The sequence below is a fragment of the Sorex araneus genome, chromosome 1 (genome assembly GCF_027595985.1).
Source record: "Sorex araneus isolate mSorAra2 chromosome 1, mSorAra2.pri, whole genome shotgun sequence".
Taxonomy (NCBI): Eukaryota; Metazoa; Chordata; class Mammalia; order Eulipotyphla; family Soricidae; genus Sorex; species Sorex araneus.
The window spans coordinates 451,324,888-451,343,208 of NC_073302.1; the positions used below are offsets into that span (position 1 = coordinate 451,324,888).

Consider the following 18,321-nt stretch of genomic DNA (forward strand, 5'->3'; position numbering starts at 1 on the left):
AGAGGCGGGCGGGCCCGGGGCTTCTGTGCGAGGGAGACGGGCCAGTCAGAAAGCAGAGGACGTGCCGGGCGGGGCCGGGACAGAGATCTGTGGCCTGGTAAAACCAGAGAGCGGCTCCCGGGAAGGGCCCGGGATGAGCTGGCCGGTGGGTCCACTGCCCACCACGCTCCCGTCCCTCTGAGCAGGCTCTGGGCCTCCCGGCTCGGCTGTGCCGTGTCCACGTGACCTGATGCCCCCAAACTCGCCCTGCCCCAGTCCAGGTGCTCGTTTGTGTCTGTTCTTTGCCCAGGCTGAGCCGTGCGTGGCGAGTGCATCACCACGGGGTTCCCTGGGAGTGGGGGGGGCCGGCCCGGCTCCCCTAAAGGTGCCCGTGGCCGCCTCCTGAGGACCCACGCGGCCCCTTGAACGGCAGGAAGGGGCCAAGGTCCTTTGCTGGCGTGAGCAGGGGCCCAGCTGCGTCTTCTGAAAGGCACCAAGGGAGACGACCCCGCGTGGGGCTGCTGAGGCCTGAGGTCCATGCCGGCCGCACGAGCCAGGGAAGGACCCCGGGGGAGCCGGCCCGACCGGAGGGAGTAAGTCTCTGTTGGTTCCTGCCGCCAGCCGGGGGTGCACAGCGGCAGGGCTCTGGGGACAGACCCGGGCAGGAGGGGCCTTTGCCAGCAGCGGGGGCAGCGCCGGAAGGACAGGCTCTGGGCGCTGGACCCCAGGCCTGCCCGGGGCTTGGGGGGCTTCATGTTCTTGCTTCTCGCTCCACCCGCAGAGGGAATCCGGCCCGACTCTGCCCCCCCAGAGGAAAACGAAGTCCTTTTGCACCAGTGTCCCCGGTGGGTTGGGGGGGGGGGCGCGCAGAACTTCCCTGGGGTTGGACTCAGCTGTTCGCCTTCTGCAGACAGGCGGGGCCACCCAGGGCCCGTGGGGTTCTGGAAGGGGCCACGCAGTGTAGGAGGCCAGTGAAGGGGAAGGGGTGTGCCGAGGAGGGAGGTGGGCGCACTGCAGGCGCACGTTTCTCAGATGGACTCTCCCCCGCCTGTGTGTGTGTGTCTGTGTGTGTCTCTGTGTGTGTGTGTTTGAGTCTGTGTCTGTATGTGTCTGTGTCTGTGTGTATGTCTGTGTCTCTGTGTGTGTCTGTGTGTGTCTCTGTGTGTGTGTCTGTGTCTGTGTGTGTCTGTGTTTGTGTGTCTCTGTGTCTGTGTGTGTATGTCTGTGTCTGTGTGTGTCTGTGTGTGTGTGTGTGTCTGTGTGTGGGAGGGAGGGGGGTACAGCCTCGATCCTGCCAGGCTGATTCCCGTCCCCGACGCTGGGCGTCCAGGCCCCAAGCCCTGCCAGCCCGGAGGCCCGGCTTCCGCCCGGGAATGTCCTCAAGATTCCGTGTCCGGCTCAGCCGTCTCTCCCGACAGCCCGAGGGAGCGAACCAAGGCCCCGCCCTAGAGATCGGTCGGACGGTCGGTCGGTCTGACAGCTGTGACCGTTTCTGTTCAGAGGGAGTAAAGAAACACAGAATTAGCGGCTTCAGGGAATTTTTCCACCCAGTTGGACAAACACGCTGGGCTTTAAAATCTGCAAACAGTGCTCTACAGCAAAATGGACAGCAGCTGGCGCAGACGCAGGGAGACGCGATCATTGCCGGGGGATGTGACTGGCCCAGCCCTTTGGGAACAGTCTGGGCCTTAGAGCACTGGGAGTTGAGCTTCGATGCGACCCTCAGTGCCGCCTCTGGGGACACCCCCAGGGCCCAGCAGCACAGCAGGACACCACCTGCTCCCGTGTGTTCACCGCGGCCAGAATCTGGAAACACCCGATGCCCGAGAACAGACGACGGGATAAGAAACTACGGCACATCTACGCCGTGGAATACTACGCAGCCACCAGGGAAAATGAAGCCAGGGAGTTTGCTGATACGGGGACGGACACGGAGCGCCCCGTGCGGGGTGAAGCGGGCCAGAGGCAGAGGGACAGGCGTAGAGTGACTGCACCCATTTGTGGGACGTTAAAAAACACACAATATGAGAGTAATTCCCAGGGCCAGTAGAGGCGGGGACGGGGGGGCGGGGGGGGGCTGGCCCACTGAGAGGGCGCGGAAGGCGTTCCCCGGAGCGTGCGGGAGGCGTGTCTGTGAGCAGCGTCGGGTCCGAGGGCCCCAGGCAGTGATGCCCGGGCGGGCACGACCAGCCTGTGGAGTCTCCAGGAGGCCCCGACGCCCCTTCCCGCCTTGGTCCTGCAGGCCACACCCCGCCGGGGGCGTTCAGGTCACTTGTGTGCTGCTTTGAGTGAGAAAAACCTCACGGTGTTTGACTTGGGTCTTATGGTGCTCCGAGCAGGAAGGCAGCTCCACGGCCTGGACACACCCGGGGAAAGGGTCAGGCGGAGCTGGACAGAGCCCGGGTGGCAGAGCACATGCCCGGCCACCCCTCGGGGGCTCCGGGCCACACTGGGATCCATCACTCCCACCTCCGGCCCGTGCGCAACGTGGTGGGAAGGGGTAGTGGGGGTGGGGGGCGGGATGTTAAGTGTAATAAACAATCGTGACCAACTTTATAAATAAAATCACTGTCACTGTCATCCCACTGCTCATCGATTTGTTCGAGCGGGCACCAGTAACGTCTCTCATCGAGAGACTTATTGTTACTGTCTTTGGCATATCCAATACACACAGGGAGCTTGCCAGGCTCTGCCGCGCGGGCTCGATACTCTCGGTAGCTTGCCGGGCTCTCCGAGAGGGGTGGAGGAATCAAACTCGGGTCAGCCACGTGAAAGGTGAATGCCCAACCGCTGTGCTATCGCTCCAGCCCTATAAATAAAATAAAATTTAAAAAACAAAATAAATTTTTAAAAATTAAAAAATTTAAAACCTAAAAGAGACGAAAGAAAGAAAGAGAGAAAGGAAAGAAAGAAAGAAAGAAAGAAAGAAAGAAAGAAAGAAAGAAAGAAAGAAAGAAAGAAAGAAAGAAAGAAAGAAAGAAAGAAGAGAGGGAGGGAGGGAGGGAGGGAGGACGGACAATGGGCGCATGAGTGCTGGCACGATCACGAGCTGGCCGACTCCGCACAGCTCTGTGGCAGGGACTGGCTGTGGGGGGAGGGCGGGGGCTGGTGACCGGAAGGTTCTGCGAGGAGGGACGTGCAGTGGCAGGCCTGAGCGTGGGGGTGTTCGTGGGCATCTGGGAGGAGCTGCCCCCCCCCCCGGCCTTTCAGGCTCCCCCCGCACTGCACAGTGAGGGTTTGTCAGCGCCGGCTGCAGCCGTGACCCTGCAGGGCCCGGGCCCAGGGAGTGGCCCCGGGGAAGGAGGCCGGGAAGTGGGGCCCGTGCACTCCCCTGGGTGGGCCGAGAAGTGGCGTGAGTCTCACACAGCTCACGGAGCCGCCCCCAGAGCTGCCGCACAGGGCAGCCTGCTCAGTTTCAAAGTGTCTCTGAGTGACAAAATCATGCTTTTGTTTCACTCCCCTGACCCTGAAAGAGCCCCCAGTGCGGCACCGCTGGGAGGGACGAGTAAAGAGCGGCTGCTGAAACCTCAGGGCTGGGACGAACGGAGACGCTACTGGCGCCCGCTCGAGCAAATCGATGATCAGCGGGATGACAGTGATACAGCGACAGTGATTTTAAAGAGGAAAACATTTTTGGATGAATAGAACAGTCATTTGCGAGAAGAAACATTTCAGGGGGTGAATGAATCGTCTCTCCGTTGTTTTCTCGCCGTTTGTTTAGGCGGCGAGCTGGAAGTGGTGTCATGCCGGTAATGATAAGCATTGATTAATAATCACTCACTGCTGATGAACGGTGCTGCCGGTCCTCCCCAGACCCATGGGGCCTCCGGGGTCATCTTGGAGTAGCGACACCAGGATTAGATTTGGCTCCAGTGTAATTATTTCCATAAATCCTCCCACACTTTTGGCTCTGCTGCGGTGTGTTTCAATGGCGTCTGTCTGGCCGGGGACTCGGCGTAAGTCTGAGACAGGCACGGTGGTCCCACGCGTGTCCCTGTTTGCGGGGCTGGAGGCGTGGCTGTGCAGCTCTGTTCCTGGCGGAGTGACCAGGGTCCGAGAGGGCCTGGGTGTGGGCTCGGCCCGCCCCGCCAGGGTCTCCTCAGCGGGTTGGTGCCACGCGACCATCCTTGCTCCGGGCGTCACGGACGCGTGTGCCTCTCCCTGGGCCACCGTGCGCAGGGGCGGGCCGGCTCCCGGCGCCTCCGGCCCTGGACAGCTCCAGGACAGCGCGAGGGGCCTCTGGCGAGCCCAGCCCGCCTCTGCCACCCCCCGGGGGCTCAGGGCCTGCCCGTGCTCAGGGGACCAGATGTCCCACTGCCCGAGCCCAGGGGTGGCTCTCGTTGTTTTCCCAACTGGCCCCAGATTTGGAAATAAAACGTGTCTGACGGGGCCCAGGTCGGCCGCTCAGGAGAAGCCGGACAGGAACTGGAGATGGAAGTGACCCCGCCCCCTCCCTCGGTGCACCCAGCCCTGCAGCCCTCTGGCTGGGCCGCGTGTGAGTGGGTGTGGGGCGGGGGGTCTCCCACGGCGGGGGTGGCCGAGTGGAGATGCTTGTGGCTGTCGGGCGGGAAGAGGCTGGAGGCCGCGGCCCCGGGAAGGCGTCCCGGCCAGGAGGCCCCTGGAGGCGGCAGCAGGGGTGATGCGGGCGAGCCAGGCTGAGCACCCTGGGGTGCTGCCCCACCACTGGGCACACGCCGGGCCCAGCTCTCCCTCTCCTGGCTGGGCTCAGGGTCAGTCTGGGGCCCGAGGACCGTCCACAGCGTGGGCAGCTGTGGGACTGTAAACAGCAGCAGGGGCCAGAGCGGGGGAGGGGCGGGAGGGCGTTGGCCTTGCACGAGGCGACCCGGGTTCGATCTCCGGCATCCCACACGGTCCCCAGGCACCGCCAGGAGTGGTCCCTGAGCACAGGGTCAGGAGTCAGCCCTGAGCACAACCAGATGTGGCCCAAAAGCGAAAAACTAAATAAGTAAATTGGGGCTGGAACAGTAGTACAATGGGGAGGCGTTTGCCTTGCACGCAGCCGACTAGGGTTCGATTCACAGCATCCCATAGGGTCCCCCGAGCACCGCCAGGATGCAGAGCCAGGAGTAACCCCTGAGCATCGCCGGGTGTGACCCAAACAAGCAAAGAACAAAAGAGTAAATAAACAGCAGCAGAAGCCCGAGGGCTGGCTGGGTCCTCTGGCTGGTTTCCGGGCTCCCAGCAGTGGACAGGCCCCTCGGGACACGCCCCTGCGGCCCCAGCTAACGGGGGTGTGGGGATTGAGCCGCCCGCGCCCTCAGCTGTCCCTCTGACTCCGCCCCTTCCCTCCTAGTGGAGGACGACAGCCTGTCCCAGAAGAAGAAGGTCACGGTGGACGACCTCTTCAGCGGCGACTTCAAGATCCACGACCCCGAGGCGCAGTGGATCAGCGGTGAGTCCGGAGGGTCGGCGGAGTCCCGCCCTCCGCCCCCTTCTCTCTCCCCACTTGACGGGGCACGGAAGTGCCCACACGGATCCTTCCAGAACGCTGCTGGATGAACAGCGGGAGCCAGGGCACCGCGGCAGGGAGACCCGTTCTCCCTCTTGAGCCTCGTCTGGAGAAGTCTGTTGTCACTCTGGGGGGGAAGGGGGTCTTTCCCAGCTCTGGGGGGAAGGGGGTCTTTCCCAGCTCTGGGGGAGGAAGGGGGTCTTCCCCAGCTCTGGGGGGAAGGAGGTCTTCCCCAGCTCTGGGGGGGAAGGGGGTCTTCCCCAGCTCTGGGGGGAAGGGGGTCTTCCCCAGCTCTGGGGGGGAAGGGGGTCTTCCCCAGCTCTGGGGGGAAGGGGGTCTTTCCCAGCTCTGGGGGGGAAGGGGGTCTTTCCCAGCTCTGGGGGGGGAAGGGGGTCTTTCCCAGCTCTGGGGGAGGAAGGGGGTCTTTCCCAGCTCTGGGGGGAAGGGGGTCTTTCCCAGCTCTGGGGGAGGAAGGGGGTCTTCCCCAGCTCACTGACCCACCGTGCTCTGGTCAGCTGCGCATGTGGGTTCCAGGGTCACCGTCACGGTCACTGCTGTCACGCAGGCGCTACCCCGGAGCCGAGAGCCTAGACCTGATGCTCTTTATCGGGGGGTGTTGGCTTAGAGCCGAGTCCCTGCCCGTCTCTAGGGCAGAGCTTCCTCCGTCACAGATCTCCCTTGTCTGAGTGATGGTTGGAGGCCGGCCTCCATGGGAGCTCCGGGCCCTCCGGCGCTCACACATGCACACATGTACACATGCGCACGTGCACACATGCATACATGCACATACCATGCGTGCACATACATGCACACATGTACACACCGAGCATGCGCACACATGCACACAGTTACACACACACACATGTATACACATGCACACATGGGCACAAACACTTGTGCATGCACACGTGCACACACATTTACATACACACACACACACGCACGCTTGAGGATGCCAACACTTGTCAGAGCAAACCCAGGAGCACGAGAGACAACGGGGGTGCCCAGGGCCTCCGTGAAGGACGGCAGAGGTGCGGGGGGAGGGAGAGACCCCGGGACACGCTGCCCCCTGACCGGCCCCGTCCCAGACGTGCTGTCCCCAGGGGCCCGGGCTCGTCCTACAGCTGCCCCCACTCTCCCGGGGCCGCCGGGTGCCCTGTGGTGGCCGCGCCCGCCTGCCAGCCCGTCTGGGGCCCAGAACCACCAGGTTGGACACTCGCTCGTCATCCGATTGCCGGGTGTCACCTTAACCCGGGGCGGAGACCCCACACACACACTCAGCGGAGAGCAGTGCCGGGGCCTGTCTGCTGGCCGAGGGCGTCGGGGTCAGCGGCTGCCTCCCGCCCTGCGTGGCCACAAGGCTCCCGCCACTCCTCACCCCTCCCTGCATTGCCTGCAGAGCTCTGGCGTGGGATGACGGGGTGGGCTGTGCCCTGCCAGGCCCCTCCAGCCTGCGCCCTGCTGCCCGGGGGTCCTCCTGCCGGGGCGGCAGTGGGGCAGCCGTCAGAGGCCCCAGCTCTGCCCGCCCCGCCCCCGACTCCGCAGGACGCGTCCAGCCCGGCCCGGCTGTGTCCCTAGTCTCCCGCCAGCTCCAGGGCCTGGGCGGCCAGCGGGCAGCACACCCCACCCTCGCTCGGCCAGGCCGGCTCACAGTCTCGCACCCGACTCCCGCCCGCCGTGCCACGCCCTTAGTGTGTGACAGTCGCTTCCTTCGTGCCAGACCCTTGGCGGGCACCGGGGGTCTCTCTCAGGGAAGCCCTGTGTAGGCAGAGCCCGCCCCGGCCCGCAGGAGCACCAAGGCTGAGCACCGCGCCAGGAGTTCCGGGCGAAGGCAGGTGTTCCCAGAGGGAGAATCCCTGGAGGGCCGCAGCCTCACAAACGCGCCACCGGGGTCTGCGTGATGCGCCCAGGATGGTTCTGGGATTTGTTTGCCCCTGAAATCCACACTGGCGTAATCCATCTCCCGGGAGGACCAAGGGCCTGCCCCGGGCCCTGGACACGGCCCTGGCTCTCAGATCCCCCGCCTGGGAGGGAAGGAACTAATTCCTGGAAAGCCGCGTGAGGACGCTCAGAACCTCGTTGCTCCGAGAATCCTCTTCATCGACTCCACCTGACCCCAGGGAGGAGCTCCCGCCCCGAGACGCCCGTGAGCAGGAGTCACGGGGGTCCCTGACTTCAGCGGCTTCTCCAGCGGGACCCTCGGGCACAGGGGCAGGCCGGGCCTGCAGAGTGACCCGCCTGCCCCGCAGAGGGGCAGAGCCCGGGTCTCGGGCGTCGTGCCCGTGCGGCCACTGCAGGGCGGAGGCGGGCCTTCAGCAGGACACCGCCTGGAAGGGGCCCCGGCCACTCCGCTCTGCCCAGCAAGCGCCCGGCGGCCCCCGGACAGCAGCCACGCCCTCGGGACAGGGGACGGCGTCAGAGACCCACAGACCCCACTTCCACCGAGGCCACGTGTGTGGGGCAGCGGGGCAGGGCCGCGCCCCCTTCCCAGGGCTGCGGGCGGGGGGCCGACAGCGTGTGGCCGACTCCCCGGTCTGGGCTGAGGCTGGTCCTGGCTCTGCCGATCTCCCTGAGGCTCGGAGTCTCTGCAGCCCCACGGCCGCCGCCTCCTGGCTGACCACCCGGCCTCCAGCACCTGCCCCCGGGTGCTACCCCGCCCAAAGGGAGCTTGGTTTTTGGGCAAGAAGGCAGGTGGGTGTGGGGGTCTCTCTGGGAGCCGGGAGCCAGACCCGCGTCCGAGGGCCAGGCCTTTGCTGGGCAGAGAGGCCCGAGCCGCCTGCCTGGTGTCCCCAGCGCCTGAGAGCTCGGACTCAGGACCCAGAGCAGCTGGCTTCGTGGGGCGCAGGGGGCAGGCTCGGGCACTCCCCTCCCCGCCCCTGCTCCGTGGGGGGACGCCTGCCCCGCCCTGGCAGTGCCCGCGCCCGCCCTGGGAGGGTGTCTGCGCCTCGGCAGCTGCCCCCGTCCAGGCCCCTCCCGGTGACCAGCGCTGCGGGCCAGTCCGGGGCACGGCGGGACGCCCCCTCTCGTGGCCCTGCCCGTGGCCCGTGGGGGCCGCACCCAGCAGCGTGAGACGTCCCAGAGCGGGCGGAGCGGGCAGAGGGAGGCAGCGGCCCTGGGCACCGTGAGCCGCGACGTGACTCTCCGGCCCGAGCCCCGCCCACCCGGCACGCGGCCGGCGCAGGCCCTGGACGTCCTTGGAAGAGCCGCGCGGGTGCAGGCGTCGGCGGGGGAGCGGCGCCCCCTGGTGGCCGCGGGTGCACACGGCAGCCACTGTGGGCGCGGACGGGGGTCCTGGCCCGCCAGGCTGATGATGGGTGGGATGCGGGCGCAGACGCTGCTGCCTCGTCTGCGGCTCCAGGCCCTGCCGCCCGGCACGCACCGGCGCGGGCCTCAGAGGGACTGAGCCGAGTCACAGCCTGTCTGGACGGTAGCAGGGGGAGCTCAGGGTGGCCTCGCCTCAGCCCTGTCCCGTCCTGCCCCTCCGGCTGGCGCTGCCGCGTCTGGGAAATGAACATGAAGCTCCTGTCCCCGAAATAGCCTCCTGGGCTAAAAATAGCCGAGCTCGAGGCCCTTTTCCGGCTACAGGGATGAAACAGAGGCTTTGTGTTTTCGATGCGGAAATTTATTAAGATTAGATGAGGTGTCTGGGTTTGTGGGGGGCTGGGGGCCGCGCCTGGGGAACTGGGCCTGGCTGTGGGGGCTCGGGGCCTGGACCCCGGGGGGGGGGGGGCTGGGGGCTGGGCCTGAGCTCCCGCCCTCCGGCTGTCCCTGCTCGGCGAGTCCCTTGCGTCTGCAGTTCCTGGTTTGCCCGCCGGGCTGAGACCGAGGAGCCGTTTTGGGACCAGGCCACGGGGCCCGGGAAGGGCCGTGGGGGCCGAGCGGACTGGAGGCATGTCCATCCGTCCCATGTGCGGTCGCCACGCCCGGCCTGGCCCCACCCTGCTCACGCTCTGTCTCCTGGGGCCAGCGGAGGGAGGGCCCTGATCAGAGCCCTCGGCCTCCCCTGGGCGCCACCGGCCAGCAGGACACTCGGCTCCTGGCCTTGCCCTTTCCCAACCCCCCTCTCTCACAGGCCTGGGCCTGGGCCAGGGTCAGGGCCGGTGTTTGGGGGTGGGGTTGCCCAGTCTCCTGAAGGCTCCTGGGGGCTCGTGCCAGGGTCCTGGGGTGGGGCTGCAGGCGCCATGGTGACGCCCAGAGCTTATGGACCCATGGAACCAGGACCGGGCAAGGAGCGGGCGGCCGGGGCCCTGCATCCGCAGGGGAGGGGCTGTATGAGCTGCCCTGGCCGAATGCCAGGACACCGCCGGTCCTGCCACTGACACCCTGTCACTCCCCCTCCCTGTGCACACCGCAGGGTGCTGCAGGTCCTGCCCCGTCCCTCCCCGTGTCCTGCCCCGTCCTGCCCCGTCCCTCCCAGGGCCTGCCCGGCGTGCAGTCGCTCCGTCTCCACCTGCCCTCTGCCTGGCGGTGTCTCCCCGCCTTTGATTCTGGGCCGTGTGTCGCCGCGCGGCTGTTTCCTCTGTAAGGTGTTGGTGACCCAAGGCCGGTTTCCTCAAAGGCTCCAGCTTCGTCCCCAGCGTCGTCCCCGGGGCCCAGACCCACCCGCCTGGACAGGCCGCCCGCCCTCGCCGTCCGCTTTCTCCCTTTAGGCTCGGATCGGGATGTTCTGCTCCTGCAGGCTGCCCCAGGCTCATCCCTTAGGCCCCCGGCCCCGGGGCTGGGTCTGAGCATGACGGAATGATGAAGGCAGCGACGATAGTGATGGTGATCGTTTTAGTGGCAATAATGGTGTTAGTCCTGGTGACAGTTACGGTGATAGTTACAGTGAACGCGGTGGTAGTATTGTAACTATTATGACCACGGTGGTAGTAGTTGTGGCAATAGAACGATGGTAATGGCAGAAACAATAATGGTAATATTACAGTCATAATGCCTGTGAGCAATATTGTGGTAATAATAATAACATTCTCAGAATCATAATGCCAACAGGATGATGGTGAAATATGGTAATAATTTTGGTGACAGTACGGTGATAATTACGGTGATGGCTGTGGTCGTGCCAGTGGGACGGTTGTGGTGATTATGGTGACAGCAGTGGGGCCGAGCGCGGAGCTGCTGTTGGTACTCAGTCCCCCTGTGCCTGGACCCTGGCCGCTGACCACGCTGGAAATCCGAGTGCTCACGCGAGCACTTCGGCCAGCGCTGCCGGGGGAGCCGGGAGGGAGAGGAGGCAGCCCCGGGGGAGCGCTTGTCTGGGCACGGGAGGGTTAAGACAGTTGCCACCGGAAGCCCCGGGGAGAAGCACCCCAGGACAGGCGCCGCCTGCAGCCCCCCGTCCCGCGTGCCCAGAGCAGGGGGCTCTGTCGGGGCCCTGGGCTCATGCGGCCTGTGGACCCCCTCCTCGGTAAGAAGTGCTCAGCGGGAAACGGCGATGGAGCCGCACGGCAGGGGAGACGGTGACGGTGGCCTGAGCTCGGCCTGGCGCTGCCAGGCACAGCGGCTCTCCGAGGACTGACCGAGCTGACCGCCCCGCTCAGGAGGGTCTGAGAGCAGAGGCTCGAGACCTGCAGAGAGCCATGACAAGACAAACGGACTTGGCCGGTGACGTGGGAACTCCCTGAAGGCTGCGGCGGCGGAGGGACACGGCCGAGGGCGGGAGCGGGAGCCCGAGACAAGCCACAGACAGACCCCAGGCCGTGGAGACGAGCAGGGAGGCTGCAGAGAAGAGAACCGGGGGTGAACCCCGGGAACATCAGAGCCGAGGGAAGGCGTTTCCCACGGAGACGCGTCAGCCGCAAAGATCATCCCTGAGAAGTTTCTGGAGTTGAAGGAAGTTTGCATCCAGCACCGGGAGCCCGAAGGCTCCCCGCTCAGAGACCCGGTACAGACCCCAGGATACGCCCTGACCCGCGTGGCGAAAGCCAGAGAGGGAACACTGGAAGCAGAAGGTCAGCGAAGGAAGTTACATACGAAAGAGCGTCCTTAACACTTACTTCACGGAGAAGCAGCAGCTTCGGAACTTCAGAGATTTGAAACCAACTTTACCGAAAGGAACTGAAAGGGCCGCATAAGGAAAGATGGATTTCCCAGGCACGCCAGATTCCCACGGAAGGATGGCACAGAACTCCACGGTAATACTCCCACTCGGTGTCAGTGGCCTGAGTGTGCCAGGTAAGAGAGACGGAGTGGCAGGCTGGAGTAGATCATGGATTCCAGCCTTCTGCCTGCAGTGAACAAGAAGGGCAGATGCAGACTCAGGGTCAAAGGTTGGAGGACACTATTCCAAGCCAACAGCCGCCACGAAAAGGCTGGGGTGGCCGTGTTTGGGGCCCTTAGGAGCTATCAGAGGCAGAGGGTCATTTCCAGTGACCCGCATGGACGCCAGGAAGGATCCATACTCCCAGACATGTCCGCACCTAGTGAGGGGCCAGTGAAATACTTGCAGTGACCACTGGTGGCCCTGAAGGAGACACCCCGGCACGGCAGGGCTGGAGACGGCAGCACTGCCCGGTCACCGCCCAGCGGGCAGCTCAGCAAGGCAGTGCTGGCCGTGAAGGAAGGACTGGAAGAGGTGTGTGTGCGTCCGCGTGTGTGTGTGCACACGTGCATGTGCATGTTTGTGCATGTGTGTGCACATGTGTGTGTGCATATGCGTGTGTGTGCATGTGTGTGCACGTGTGCCTGTGTGTGTGTGTGATCTGATCCCCGGAAACCCTGATACATTCTTTACTGCACAAGGACAGATCCAGCAGCAAGCGTCGCCTCACCCCGGAGCCTGGCCCTGGTCAGAGAGAACGAGCCCCAGTGCTGGGCGGGGCGCGGCCTCAGTCACTCCCGGGCCTGTTGGAGACCGTGTGGGCATCCCTCGAGGGCGGGGAGTGAGCCCCACACGCTCCAGCAGCAGCGCTCCTGGGAAGGCACCGGGACCCAAAGGCACAGTATGGAGACGAGTGTCGCTAGCACAGCTCTGTTCACAGCGGCCTGCAGAGCCCGGGGCCCGCGGGCAGGCGAGAGGGTGGACTGGCCAGTGTCCACAGTGGGACAGGACTCGGCAAGGGACGTGCAGTCATGCAGCTGTGCAGATGGCTGCACAGAGCCGGACCCCTGCAGTCACACCCCCAACAGCCGGACCCCTGCAGTCACACCCCCAACAGCCGGACCCCTGCAGTCACACCCCCACCAACAACCGGACCCCTGCAGTCACACCCCCACCAACAGCTGGACCCCTGCAGTCACACCTCCACCAACAGCTGGACCCCTGCAGTCACACCCCCACCAACAGCTGGACCCCTGCAGTCACACCCCCACCAACAGCCGGACCCCTGCAGTCACGCCCCCAACAGCCAGACCCCTGCAGTCACACCCCCAACAGCCAGACCCCTGCAGTCACACCCCCAACAGCCGGACCCCTGCAGTCACGCCCCCAATAGCCGGACCCCTGCAGTCACACCCCCACCAACAACCGGACCCCTGCAGTCACACCCCCACCAACAGCTGGACCCCTGCAGTCACACCCCCACCAACAGCCGGACCCCTGCAGTCACACCCCCAACAGCTGGACCCCTGCAGTCACGCCCCCAACAGCCGGACCCCTGCAGACACACCCCCACCAACAGCTGGACCCCTGCAGTCACACCCCACCAACAGCTTGACCCCTGCAGTCACACCCCCAACAGCTGGACCCCTGCAGTCACACGCCCCCAACAGCCGGGCCTCTGCATAGTCAGACCTTTACACAGCCCCACATCTGCGCACAGTCAGGCCTTTTTCCTGCCGTGTGCCCAGTCCTGCCCACCTCTCCGCCCGCAGGGAGTGGCAGTGCCGGCCAGCAGGGCACTTCGTGCCCGCAGGCCCAGGCCAAGGTGTCCCTGTGGGTGTCCACACTGGCTGGCCAGGAGGCCCCTCGGTGCAGCCGTGTGTGACGCAGCGACACGCCCCTCACTGTGGCCTGCCAACCCTGAGGTCGGCACGGTGGGGCCTGCGCCAGGGGCTGGGCTGCGAGGGAGCGATTCGCACACAGAGCACTGTGACGCCGCCATCCCTGGGCTCTGAGGCGTCCCTCACTGACACTTCCTCCCTCCCCGCTGGCCCCCGTGCCCACGTCCGTCCCCGGACCCTCGAGGGGCCGTCGGGCCGTTTGCCGGCAGCCGCTCTCCGTGGAATGAGCAGGCGCGGCCTGAGACCACGGCACGCTTCGGAGAATTAATCGAGCTTCTCTGCAGTCGGGACAAATTGCATGTCAATAAAAAAAAAAAGATAAATTTTTTTTCATACATTTGCAAATTGAAATTACTTGACGACTCATAAATTTAAAAAAAGACGTCGCAACAGAAACTAAAAGTGTGCACAACTAAACAACAATGATGAAACTGCCGCTCATTAAAACTTGTGTGCTCAGGCGAGGAAATGATTAAAGAGATTTATAGCACCCGTTGTCATTATAGTAAAGAAGAAATGCTGAGAATAAGCTGAGTGCCAGCTTAAGGTTAGACAAAGAGACGGGAAGACAGTGCAAATGATTAAAACTGAAAGTAAGAGGAATTCACGAAAACAAAAGTCGGTATTTGAAAAGGCCAGATTAATTAGACATCTTTGTTTGTAGATGATAATGGACGCACAGAGAAAGTACAAATAAAAGTCGTTTAAACGAAGAGAGAAATGTTGAAATGCGATAGAGAGGAAGAATTAAACGCGTTGGCCCGGAGAGCCGGGACAGCGGGGAGGGCGCTTGCCTCGCACTCGGCCAGCCCTGGCGCGATCCCCGGCCCCACACGTGCTCCCTGCCAGGAGTGACGCCGAGGGCAGGGCCGGAGTCAGCCCCGAGCACTGCTGGGTGTGTCACCGAGACAAGCCGACTCGCATCCTGACGAGGCAGTAAACAGGCTCCGGGGCCTGGCGCTGGCACCGGGTTAAGGTGCTGCTTGCACTCAGCCTCCTGGGCTCGAGTCCCGGTGTCCCGTATCCCGGATGCCGGTGGAGCAGCCGGAAAGTCTGGAGAAAGTCACGCCCAGACTACACACCAGCGTTCCTGAAAGCTGCACACAGACGCTCGTTCCCGGGCATGGCGGGAGGCCTTGACTCCCTTTTGCCTTAGTTTCCATAGTCGGGGCCACGCAGCCCCCTGAAGGCTGCAGTGGTCGCAGCTGGGGGCGGGGGACCCCGCAGGTGCCCCGGGTCAGGGAAGGTTGAGCAGTGTTGGTTGGTTCTCTGTCAGCTCCAAGTTCAAAGTGCACGCCACGCGCCATCCATGCCGCCACGGGCCCGTGCCCAGCTCCCCCTCCCTCTGAACACATGCCCCCCACCCCTGCCCGAGCCCGTGAGCCGCTGTCCGCCCTCCTGAGATCCCACGGGTGCCAGAGTGGCCCCGAGGCCCTGCACCGGGGGGGTCCTGCCCCGCGACCCCTCCCCGCAGAGCCCGCAGGCTGAGGGCAGGGCACGGCGCTGCCGGCTTCACTGCGGTCTCGTCTGAGAGGTCGCTCTCACCAACGTCCCCCCTCCTGGTCGGCCCTCGAGCCCACTCTGCCTAGCCCAGAAAGCTCTAGAATGTTCGGACGATGATGTCTGTGGGTGTGAGAGAAGATAAGATGCAGAGAGAAGGGGCTGGAGCGACAGCACAGTCGGGAGGGCGTTTGCCAGGCACGCAGCCAACGTGGGTTCGAGTCCCAGCATCTCCTATGGTCCCCTGAGCACCGCCAGGAGGAATTCCTGAGTGCAGAGCCAGGAGTGACCCCTGTGCATCGCCAGGTGTGACCCAAAAAGAAAGAAAAAAAGATGGAGAGGGAAGCTCCAAGCGCCCTGTATAAGACTCGGGTCCCAAAAGGAGAGAGAGAGCAAAAGGGGATGCCCTGCCACAGAGGCGGGTGGGGGGAGGGGAGCAGGTGGGGTGGGGGGTGCTGGGACCATTGGTGGCGGGATGGGCACTCGACCATTGCATGACTGAAATGCAAGCACGGAAGGTTAAGTCTGTACCTACCTCACGGTGAGTCACTAATGAAAAGGAAAAAAGACTCGGGGTCCATTGCTCTCTTCAGAACCGCCCGTCGTGCCCGCGGTGCGCGGCTGGGCGCCGGGTGTTGCATGCCCCTGTTCTCTCCGCAGATAAAGAGTTCATCTACAGGGAGCAGAAGGGCGATGTGCTCCTCCACAACGTCGAGACGAACGTCTCCTCCGTGCTCATCGAAGGCAAACGGATCGTAAGTGCTCCCTCCCCGGCCGCACGCGCAGCCGAGCACCGGAGAGAGTGCAGTCAGAGCCACGCTAATTCAATAGAGGAGCACCGTGTTCCTTCAGCGTCCGGGAGATTCCCGGCAGCGTTGGCGCCGAGTGTTGCGTGTCCCACATAATTAAAGATAAAGTCGGGGCTCACACGGCCGCGCAACAATGGCGGAGCCGCAGAGCTCAGGGGGGCTCCGCTCCGAGTCAGAGCCCGCACCCCGCCCGCACGGCACGTCAGTGGGGCTGCGGTGCTCACCCTAGTGACAGTAAATGATGCTTCAAGTGCAGACGAGCTCTGAGTCCCTGGGCGGGCCGAGGCTTTGGGTCCCCGGTGCTCAGTGACACTGGGGTTAGGGGTTCGAGCACAGTTTAGGGCTGGTTACTCACCAGAGACACGGAAGGAAGGAAAGGAGGGAGGAAGGGAAGGAAGGAGGGAGGGAGGGAGGGAGGGAAGGGGGAAGGAGGGAGGAGAAAGGGAGGGAGGGAGGGACGGAGGGGGAGGGGAGAGGGAGGAGGGAGGGAGGGAAGGGGGAGAGAGGGGGAAAGGAAGGAGGGGGGAGGGATGAGGACGTTAGTGGATCCAGCCCTCCCCGAGGTCTGTGGGCGCCTCCAGAGCCAGGGGGCAAAGGGCAGCCTGTGCGGGGGGGCAGCACCTCAGCCTCACTGGGCCCCACTGCGGGAAGAAGCCGCCCCCTCCCTGCCCCAGCACCCTGGCCGTCCCCCCCAGCACCCCGGCCATCCCCCACCCTGCCCCAGCACCCCAGCCGTCCCCCCCAGCACCCCGGCCATCCCCCACCCTGCCCCAGCACCCCGGCCGTCCCCCCCAGCACCCCGGCCATCCCCCACCCTGCCCCAGCACCCCGGCCGTCCCCCCCAGCACCCCTGGTCCCAGGCGCCGTGTGTGACTCTGGGTGCGGGTGCCCACGCGTGTGCCCAAAGGCTCCCGGACACCCCCAGACCCTCAGGGGCAGGGGCAGCGTGGGCGGGGCTGCTGGTGGCGCCCACCCCGGGCTCACCGCCTGCTGCCCTGCCCCGCAGTCCCAGGAGGACGTGGGGGGCGGGCGGGGGCGGGGCGCCCGTGCCCAGCCCGGCTCGTCCTTGCAGGAGTCGCTGCGAGCCCTCCGCTACGCCATCTCCCCGGACCGCGAGTACGCGCTCTTCTCCTACAGCGAGGAGCCGGTGAGTGGGCCGGCGGGCGGGCGGGCGCGTGTTCACGGGGTTTGGGGGCCACACCCGCGGGCTCGGGGGCTCCTCCTGCTCAGTGCTCAGGGTCACCCTCCAGTGCTCCGGGCCCTGCAGGGAGCCGGGCCGGGCCCTTGGCCCTTGTGTGCGCCCCCTGGGAGGGTGTGTTTGTGTTTGTGCGGGCGCCCCCTGGGAGGGTGTGTTTGTGCGGGCGCCCCCTGGGAGGGTGTGTTTGTGCGGGTGCCCCCTGGGAGGGTGTGTTTGTGCGGGCGCCCCCTGGGAGGGTGTGTTTGTGCGGGCGCCCCCTGGGAGGGTGTGTTTGTGCGGGCGCCCCCTGGAGGGTGTGTTTGTGCGGGTGCCCCCTGGGAGGGTGTGTTTGTGCGGGTGCCCCCTGCCTCTGTCCTCACCGGCCCAGTCCAGGAGCCGGACACGCGGCTGGTGCTGCCCTGAGCCGACCCCGGGCGCGTCGCCACCTGCCCGTCGCGGGGTGTGTGGGGTTGAGCGATCGTCTTCGTTACAGAAACGGCTGTTTTCAGCACCCCCTCCCCCTACACGCGCACCCGGGGCTGTGACGCAGCCTAAAATTGGGTCTTTCTGTTTTCCCTCTAATATGCTTATACTTAAAATTTTCATTTTGGCTCTTTAATTCTAAGTGAGCTCGGAGGTGAAATTTGTTTTGTAAGTGGAGCAGCTGTTCCGCTTAGAAGAGATTAGCAGCCTTAGAAATGCGCGTTTGCGGGCCTCTGATCTCCGGCAAATAACACCCCAATCCCAGCGGCTCGCAGCCCCTCCGAGACCCTCCCCCGGCCCGGCTGAGCCATCGCCTGACACAGGAGCTGCTTCCTGGGGGCGCCCGGGGGTCGGGCTGTGTCTGCTGTCGTGTCTCGGGCTAGCAGTGAGCTCTGAGCCAGGTGGCCCACACACAGACCCGGGGCTCCGGGCAGCCGGCCCGGGGGCGTCTCCATGACCCCTGTTTTCGCTGGAATTGTGCACACGAGCAAGTCGGCTGCTTTTCCCTGTGACGAGACACTCCTCGTGCTACTGGATCCGGAACTTGGCTAAGATCCTTCGCGTCCCGGCGCCGTGGCACCGTGGGGAGGGGCCTCCCTGCACGCGGCCGCCCCAGGTTGGATCCCCGGCATCCCTTGGGGTCCCCCGAGCCCCATCGGGAGTGATTTCTGAGTGCAGAGCCGGGGTCAGCCCTGAGCATTACCAGGCGTGACCCAGGACAGGAATGCCCTGGACAGCTCAGCCTGCCGGACCCGAGTCATTCTGGGCGTGGCTTCAGGTGTACGAAACAACGAGGTCTGGCCAGGGGGAGCCCCGGGCCCGTTTCCCAGCCCAGCACGTTGGTGGCTGTAGCGCTGGCCCGTGGAGAAGGCTCTGTGGTGTCCTGTCCAGCCGGGGAATGGCAGAAGGTGCCGCCGCTATGAGTCCATTCTCTGAGGGACCGTCTCTCTGAGGGACTGTCTCCC

At 64.7% G+C, this 18,321-nt stretch overlaps 1 protein-coding gene across 4 annotated transcripts in view; it reads left to right on the forward strand.

Moving 5' to 3' along the window:
- DPP6 (dipeptidyl peptidase like 6) overlaps positions 1–18,321 on the forward strand; it is a 216,754-nt gene that overhangs the window by 155,785 nt on the left and 42,648 nt on the right. For all 4 annotated transcript variants that reach the window (XM_055120728.1, XM_055120801.1, XM_055120575.1 and 1 more), the window contains exons 3-5: positions 5,294–5,392; positions 15,548–15,642; positions 16,769–16,843. In XM_055120728.1, the coding sequence (XP_054976703.1) occupies positions 5,294–5,392; positions 15,548–15,642; positions 16,769–16,843 (269 nt within the window). The remainder of the gene's footprint in view (positions 1–5,293; positions 5,393–15,547; positions 15,643–16,768; positions 16,844–18,321) is intronic.